This window comes from Anabas testudineus, chromosome 19 (genome assembly GCF_900324465.2).
Source record: "Anabas testudineus chromosome 19, fAnaTes1.2, whole genome shotgun sequence".
NCBI classification, from domain to species: Eukaryota; Metazoa; Chordata; class Actinopteri; order Anabantiformes; family Anabantidae; genus Anabas; species Anabas testudineus.
The window spans coordinates 7,792,631-7,800,451 of record NC_046628.1 but is presented as its reverse complement, the minus strand read 5'-3'; the positions used below and the strand labels follow the sequence as shown (position 1 = coordinate 7,800,451).

The 7,821-nt window shown below is 40.2% G+C and overlaps 1 protein-coding gene across 2 annotated transcripts; it reads right to left on the bottom strand.

The window, feature by feature from the left end:
• Nucleotides 1-93: 93 nt before the first annotated feature.
• telo2 (TEL2, telomere maintenance 2, homolog (S. cerevisiae)) lies at nucleotides 94-7,189 on the bottom strand. 2 transcript variants are annotated; one of them, XM_026351059.1, is made up of 21 exons: nucleotides 7,110-7,189; nucleotides 6,353-6,714; nucleotides 5,995-6,269; nucleotides 5,827-5,895; nucleotides 5,216-5,363; nucleotides 4,974-5,076; nucleotides 4,804-4,872; nucleotides 4,581-4,722; nucleotides 4,302-4,438; nucleotides 4,096-4,181; nucleotides 3,770-3,877; nucleotides 3,550-3,638; nucleotides 3,361-3,452; nucleotides 3,149-3,265; nucleotides 2,971-3,042; nucleotides 2,679-2,849; nucleotides 2,497-2,588; nucleotides 2,324-2,423; nucleotides 2,021-2,085; nucleotides 1,597-1,712; nucleotides 868-989 (listed from the first exon to the last, which is right to left on the bottom strand). In XM_026351059.1, the coding sequence occupies exons 2-21, from the start codon at nucleotides 6,691-6,693 to the stop codon at nucleotides 868-870; spliced, it is 2,514 nt and encodes an 837-aa protein (XP_026206844.1). In that variant the 5' UTR covers nucleotides 6,694-6,714; nucleotides 7,110-7,189. The 2 variants fall into 2 exon arrangements, with proteins under 2 accessions (XP_026206845.1, XP_026206844.1); XM_026351060.1 differs by lacking the exon at nucleotides 7,110-7,189 and having other exon boundaries at nucleotides 94-989; nucleotides 6,353-6,693.
• Nucleotides 7,190-7,821: the final 632 nt, after the last annotated feature.

Here is a 7,821-nt window from a genome sequence, read left to right as displayed (position 1 = left end):
AAGCTATTTTAGATTTGATTTTATTAATGTTTTGCATGGACTGTTCACTGCTGTTAAGAGAGTATATAAGGTTATCTTCTATATTAGTTATATCCTTACAGACACACAGCCAAAATAATTTAGAGATAAATATTGAGACATGAACAACAAGTACCAAAAGGTTAAAGGCAGAGCCACGGTGGTAAAAAACTCCAAACAAGTGCATATTTCATAATGTCTCATTGTTTTGGGTAAATACAGATGAGCATACATTTTAATTTTGTCACAAGAGGAAGTGGTAGAAGTAGTATTTCCATTATTTGGAATGTGCAGTCTGCGTATGCATGTGAGTATTCACAGGATGTCCTTTGCAAACAAACATCCAAATCACAGATAGATGTGCCAGTAAGGGAAAGAGGTTTGAAAGGATATCCTTATAACAAACATTTTAGTGGAGGATAAAAATGGCACCCTTTCCTCCATTTAATCAGTATTTTATCTAGTTGAAAAGTTATACAGGTCTTAATTTAAACAACACATTTGGATGTGTGTGTAAGTGTTTTAGTTTTACAAAAACTAAAACACATGTGAGAAGACATGTGTCCTCCTTGTCCTCTGGTTGGCTGTGTCTTCCAGGGTACAATTAAAACTCTGCAGCACCTGCAGCAAGCAGCTCTTAAGCTAAGAGGAAATCCTTTAGTGTCTGGGTTCATCCATTTCCGCCAGGCCATTCCCACTGCCAGCAAATATCCGGTACATCATTTCCATTGACCTCCAAACTCCAGTCTCTAGGCTCTGTGACGAACTGTGCGTAGGTGGAGGTGAGGTACAGTCCACCTTTTATCACATACATATACTTTATTTCAGTATTCGTTGTTGATACTTTGGTCATGACTCCACACTAAGTGCTTGTGAATCTTGTAGCTGTTTCTTCAGGCTCTTATCCAGCAGCACCAGACTCTGTACAGCCAAACTCCGGCAATCTGCATCAGGGTCTCCTTCAGCCACATCTGTAAATAGCAACAACACACAAAATTATTATTAGCAGGTTTATGAGTGGTAACAGACTGCAAGAAAATCTACATCTCTCAGTATAATTACAAAAGTAAAGTGGCATTCAAAATTCTGTGCACGTAATTCTGCCATTTTCTGTGCACCATTAACAATCCCACCTGGGAGGAAATAAACGGTTCCTTCAGCTCTATGTCACTCATTGCCATGTAAAGCTAATTTTATCCCTGGAGGAATGAAAAAACTGGTGTTGTAGTGGTCACAGACTGTTAGATGTGTAGTACAGGACATCCTGTGCTACACATCTACTTCCCAGAAATGTGCTGCATGAGTTTGTGTCCAAGGAAGTGTGTAAGTGAGAGGACATCCCTGACAGAAATATACTATGCAGGTGCAAGTCCATTTACAAGAATTGTATGTTTTAGGAATAAAAACTATTTAGTGGTTTATCTGTAAATAAATTGGACAACTGTGGGTAACTATGGTCCTATAATAAAAGGCCTACAACAAATACCGTGTCCAACTTTCACTTTATTAATAATTAAATGTCTCTAAAATTCTTATGATCAAATAATTTCTATGTCTGGGTTCCATGTTTTTTTTTACCTGACAGCCAACTTCTCGTCTCAAACAGCTGATCGCTGAGGTCAACCAGTAGGTTTTTACTGGGCATGCCCAAAAAAACAGAGCAGACAGCGAAGAGGACGCCTCGTCTCACCATCCTTTAATACAGACACATTTCAGGTTATACCACTGACTGAAAACAAAACATCACATCCATCCATCTGTTCATGCTAATGTTATTTTTTTTACTGTTACTAACATTCTCCACAACACTATGCAAACTAGAAAAAGCAAGAAATATAATAATGTATAATATATATGTATGTATAATAATGTTAATAAAAACCTCCTGATTAGTAGCAGGCATATTACACTACAGTGTTGTTAGTACCCAAATGTCTTCTTCAGATTCACAGATTTTTCATCAGTTCACACTGAAAAAAACAATCGTATGCATTGTACTTACTGGTCAACATGGTAGCGCAATGCCCACACAAAGTCTAGCAAAGACCGACCCATCTGTGCAGCTATCTGCAAAAAACAAAACAAATAGAAAAAGTAATGACTATACTACTGTAATTGTAATGTAAGACTAGATAATGTTGTGTAATAGTTTGTATGAATGTGATATAGTGTCGCTGGTCTTAACAGTTACAATATAACAACAACTATTAAAATTAAATGTCTAATTATTTTGCCAGGTCAACTCAACACTGGGGTCATACGTTAGGTCATAGCAGCATCTATCAATTAGTAATAATGATAATACCGGTGCATTGACTGCCAGATGCATGAAGAGGCCCAAGGTGTGGAGCAACCTGCCCAATACCAGATGGTCGCTTCCCAACAGGTCAAAGGTCACCTGAGGTCTAGCAGAAGAATTCCACATTTTATGTTTTGTATGTACATACATTCACATAAGTGATATGTGAACATACTCACTTGTCATAATTCCTGAGCAGTGGAAAAAAGAAGTGTCCAGCAACAGGAGCGTAACGGTTTGGGGTGGCCTTAGCTGGAGGCTGTGTGGCACCCTGAACCAAGTGAAATTAGCAAAGAGCTCAGAACTAAGCCTTCACTTAAATACTAAAAGGCAGATGAACATGTATGTCCGGTTTAAATACCTTACTGAGCCGTTTCGTCTTGCTTTGGATTCGCTTTTCCACTACTTGTCGCCAGTGCGCAGGGTTGTCACCAGCGTGTGGAGTCAAATCAGAGCTGGCAGCAGCGCCTATTGATGGATCGCTCCTTTCTGTGATTGGCTTAGAGAGTTCCTGTGCTGCCAAAGCGAGGACCTGATCCACCAAAACATTAATGAATGCACTTATGCCAGCAACCAAAACAGATCAAATTAAATAATAAATATATCTGTGATTATCAGAAGTGAGGAAACTGTTGTTTTTGTTTTGTTTTCACCTCCAAGATATCGAGCCGCTGGCGAAGACTGTAGTTCAAAGAGTAAAACTCTGTGGTCAAATACTGCGTCACCTTTCAAAGAACATAAGGAAACATTATTCAATAAGGTGATGAAAGATAAACACATGTATTGGTAAGAGAAGGAAAACAGTGCTGATCCTGAAGTGGAAGATCATACAGGAATAGAGTCTGTGACAGCAAGAGCCACCATAGTCGCCTGTCTGTAGCTCAGGAAGCAATTTATGCTGTATTTATCCTCCATGTGTAGAAGCACTTTGGTTAGCTGGACGCTGATCTGAAAATTACAGAAACAAGGGAGAACTACCACGTGAAGAGTGATCTGTAAATCGCTGACCTTTGGGCACTGTACCAGTTGTGTTGCTGTCATACCTCTCTGGCTGCAAAGACGTTCTTCCTCACCAAACTCTCAGCAACCCTCAAACTGAGCTCCACACGTGTCGCGTCCTCAGAGGATATCAAAGCTGGGTGCATTGACAGACAAAGTATTTCAGAACAACAGTCATCACTTAGTCTGCTTTTGATGATTACTTCAGTTAAGGATGTTCTGTGGAGCCATACTTTCCAGACAGTCTCGAAGGTACCGAGGTGGGGATGTTTGACTGAACTCCTGATCGCCAGACATATCGTACGGAGTGAGCTCATCATCACTGGATGGATAACACACTTGAGGTTACCAACATACTTCTATAATGCCTTCACTTCAGTCTAAATTGGCTAATACTGCACTATAACAGACACATATTAGCCTTATTGACAGCATCCCAGCGCTAATACTCACCTATCCAGGTCAGAGTCTGGATCCGTTTTTAAAGGCTGAGGTCCTGACTTGTTTTGTGAAGATACAGTAGATGGAGTCACTTCGTTCACCTCTTTAGGAGACCCAACTCTGCAAGTGACAGACTGAATTAATTACACTCAATACATGCAGATACATACTCATTATTAGGCTTTGTGGGATTTGGCCTTTTGAGCAGTGAGAATACTGGTGTAGTGAGACTTTAGGTTTTAGTGCATACTGCCCACAACCTATAGATATAGCAGTAGTAAAGCCTGGTAGTCCACAAAGGCATGGCGATGAAATGATGATGATGATGAAATACTTACTGAATTTCAGGTTCAGGCTCTGGCTCATCACCAGCAACAGAAGTCATGAGCGAAAGCAGCTCTTGAGTCTCCTCATCGTTCTCATACTACAACACAACACAACACAACACAACACAAACTCAGACACACAGTTATAATGACACTTCAATCACAGCAGCTACCATGAATGATGCCACTGTATACTACAATTTAAACATGGACTGTACCTCAAATTTGAGCTTGGTTCCATTGATATCCATGCGAGAACTCAGGCACTCTCCCACCACCATGCCCATATGCCTGATACGCACCACGCCGCTGTCCAGGTGGCTTTGCATGCCGCCTAACATACACTGAAGTAACTCTGAGAAAAAAAAGGCACACAAGAGAAGAGAGCCAATCTGAGTGAAAATGGAATTTCCTCCAGTTTATATAACCACATTAATGCTGCTGTATGAATACTTTATTAATTTATTTAAACTAGTGTTAAACTGTGAACACTGTACCTGAACGTAGCTCCTGTAGCTCAGAGTTGTTCAGCAGGTTCACACTCAGCAGTAGAGCCTTGCTAACATACAACTGCTGCTCTAGAGGTGTGTGTTTGACAGCACTGGGGTTAGCCCAGGCCTGACACACACATCGTAAGACCTGAAAACACACACAAACACACATTATCCTCAGTGCATTTAACCAGATATTATGAAGCTGCTGAACACACCATACACTCACCTGTACGAGCAGTGGCCTTCGCTCTCTGTCTGCTGCGAGGTAACCCAAAATAGTTCTCAAGACTTTAGTCTGGTGAAAAAAACAAAAAAAAAAAAAACACACATGCTTCTTATATTTAGGTTTTTATATATTAATATTATTTACTGTCACACTGGACGTTATCTTCTTACCTCATACTTGTACTGCAGTAATAGCAGTTTATGAGTGATGACAAACTGGGCCTTTTTATTTCTTAACACTAGATTCCCAATTATTCGTCCCAAAGCATCAGGCCTGAACAAAGAGGCAACAGACTTGTATCATAATTTAGTGACCAGACTAAAAGCTGCCAGCTACAGTGCAGGCGAACAGTTAGCTATTAAAATATTTGTAACTGATGTATACACACTGACAGAGGCCGTAACCGCCTTACCCGCTGACGGCTTGTACCAGCCCGGTGAGCACAGCCTCCATCCACCGTTGGGGAACGTTTTCCAGCAGCTTCCAGCAAACCCTCTGCCACACCATGTCTGAATGTGTGCAGACAGACAGACGAGGAGCCATCACTGCCAGCAGCAAATCTGTAGGAAAGACAAGCACACCAGAGGGAGGACCTAAGTGGTTCTGTGGACACTACAATAAAATAGATATATCATGTCTGACTGAAATTCAATTTGCCAAAAAGTTTGATATAAAAAAGCATTTTAGCACCATCAGCTGTTGGCAGCCATTAAAAATGAACAAGAATGTACATACACTCAACCACCAAATGTGATAAAGTGCCAATGGCACCTCAAAGCCTTTTAGTTTGAAAGAATTAGGGATTATTTCCTTTAAAACGTATTAATTATTGAGTCAATAATATGTCAAAATATAAAAAATTACCATCAGTGTTACAGAGCTCAAGGTAACAATATCCAAAAAGTAAAATATGGGAAAAATATAAAATGAATTACTGTCTGAATCACATCTAATCAACTTATCTTAAAAAAAAGTTAAACTTCTATTCATTGTACACACTATCATAAATGTTAATAAACTCACCACTGTGCCCCTGGACACATGCTTTTCCTAGTGTCTGAGCCACAAACGTTAAGGAACAGTCTGTACCACCTGCCACACACAAGCAAACAGAGAAACTGCTTTTTTACCTAACACGTAAGACACTTGAACAAAATCTCTCATGATTACTCAGCGCTGCTGTTCCCTCACCTCTCAGGGCCTGGCAGGTGCGCTCCAAGGCGGACAGCATCTCTGTGGCCAGTAAAGGGTAGTACTGTTGAGGAAGAAAAAGGGGCCTGTTGTTGGGATGTAACCTGTTGGCAGTGAGGTCTGGCAGCGCCACTATGCGCCCCAGCAGAGTCTCTCGGAGCTGGGGGGAGTCTGAGGGAGCGGCCTGACAGTATAACCACAGCAGGTCAGCGAGTCGCCCACTCTGAAGGAATTTCTCAGTGATGCTGACCAAGTGGTCCAGATTTGTGCTGGGCCTGCAGAAGGAAGACGACAACAGTAATCGACGAAAGGACGGAAACATACAAATGCCCTGCACTCCTCTTTCAGCACTGCCCACCTTAGCTGTCCGATCCCCTCCATCAGCACCAGCAGTGCCTGCTCTGGAGGGCCATGCAGAAACAGGCTGTCCCACAATCCTGTGCGCTGGTCCGCGGTGAGACTGTGCAACCAGTCGGCCTGAATGTTGTTAATAAGGAGCTGAAGGGTGCGAGTGTAGTGAGCTCTCCTGAACTCAGCACGCTGAACTGAAGGGGTCGTGCTTCCTGGTGTTTCATCCAAGTAACAGAGGAGTGTTTGTAGAGCATCAGTAATGTCTTTGATATTCGTGGACGTGGTGAGTGTCCGGAAACACTGTGACACTGTTAGACGCACCTCAGTGTTGGGGCTGAGTGGCTCCATCTGTACATATATATAATATGACTGGACAAAAAAAAAGAGACAGTTTAAAGGGACAATTCAACCAATACAGCAGGAGGTTTTTACCACTGCCTCATAAAAGAAACAAACACTAAAAGGTCTGAGTTTTATTAAATAGCTACGATAACATTAATGCTAACTGAGCATAACGTTAGTAGTCTTACTTTCATCAACCGAGTATTTAAGGATTCAAAATATAGTCACATTATCAGAACATTAAGAAATACGGAGCAGTAGTGGAGTAACACACATTAAGTGTATTAATTTAGCTTCAAACGTCAAACTGATAACACAAACATTTAAAAATGAACTTTGTACGGAGACTGTGGACATGATTTACAGTGATTGTTGTGTCAAAAACATTTTTTTCGAGATTAATTTAAACGTTAAATCTTCACCTTTTTCACGAGACTGCACGGTCCCCCCAGTGTGCGCCGTCAAAATATGTTCGTGCTGAAATAAAAATGGGACAAGAAAGGTTCCGGAGTTGCATTCAAGAAGCCAACGATTTATCTCGTTCATCATTTTTGAACGTATTGTTATCACAACTTTATACAGCAATTAATACACGAATAGGTGAATTATTAATTAAACTAGAAGCCCAATATATACTAATTACTACAGATAAAAGATCTAAATGCATGTGATCTCAGCAGAGGTTAATAAGACATTTTACTGTAATTATGTGAACACTGATATTAATTGTGGATTATGAAAAACAGATATGTTATCTAACTTGCACTTATCATTTATAACAAATGATTAAATGTAATGTTATTATATTGTAAGATTTGGAAAAACAGTTGGGAGCAGTTCAGGTCCCCACCTTTGTAACACGGTATACAATTTAAACAAAAAACACGAGAAATAAGGCACTCTAAAACCAGAAATAAAATGTTTTTTAGATTTTATTCATATTTTATTTTTATACATTAGTGAATAATGTGTGAGTTTCTTATAGATTTTTACACTTAATATATTTTTTAAAGATTCTTGGTCACTGATATAGCCTCTAAATATTGGTTCACACATCAAATGGAGAAAAAAAAAACTGTAAATGCAAGGTGTGTTTGAGGGACTGTGCAGGTTCTACCTGCACGTGGGTTTAAC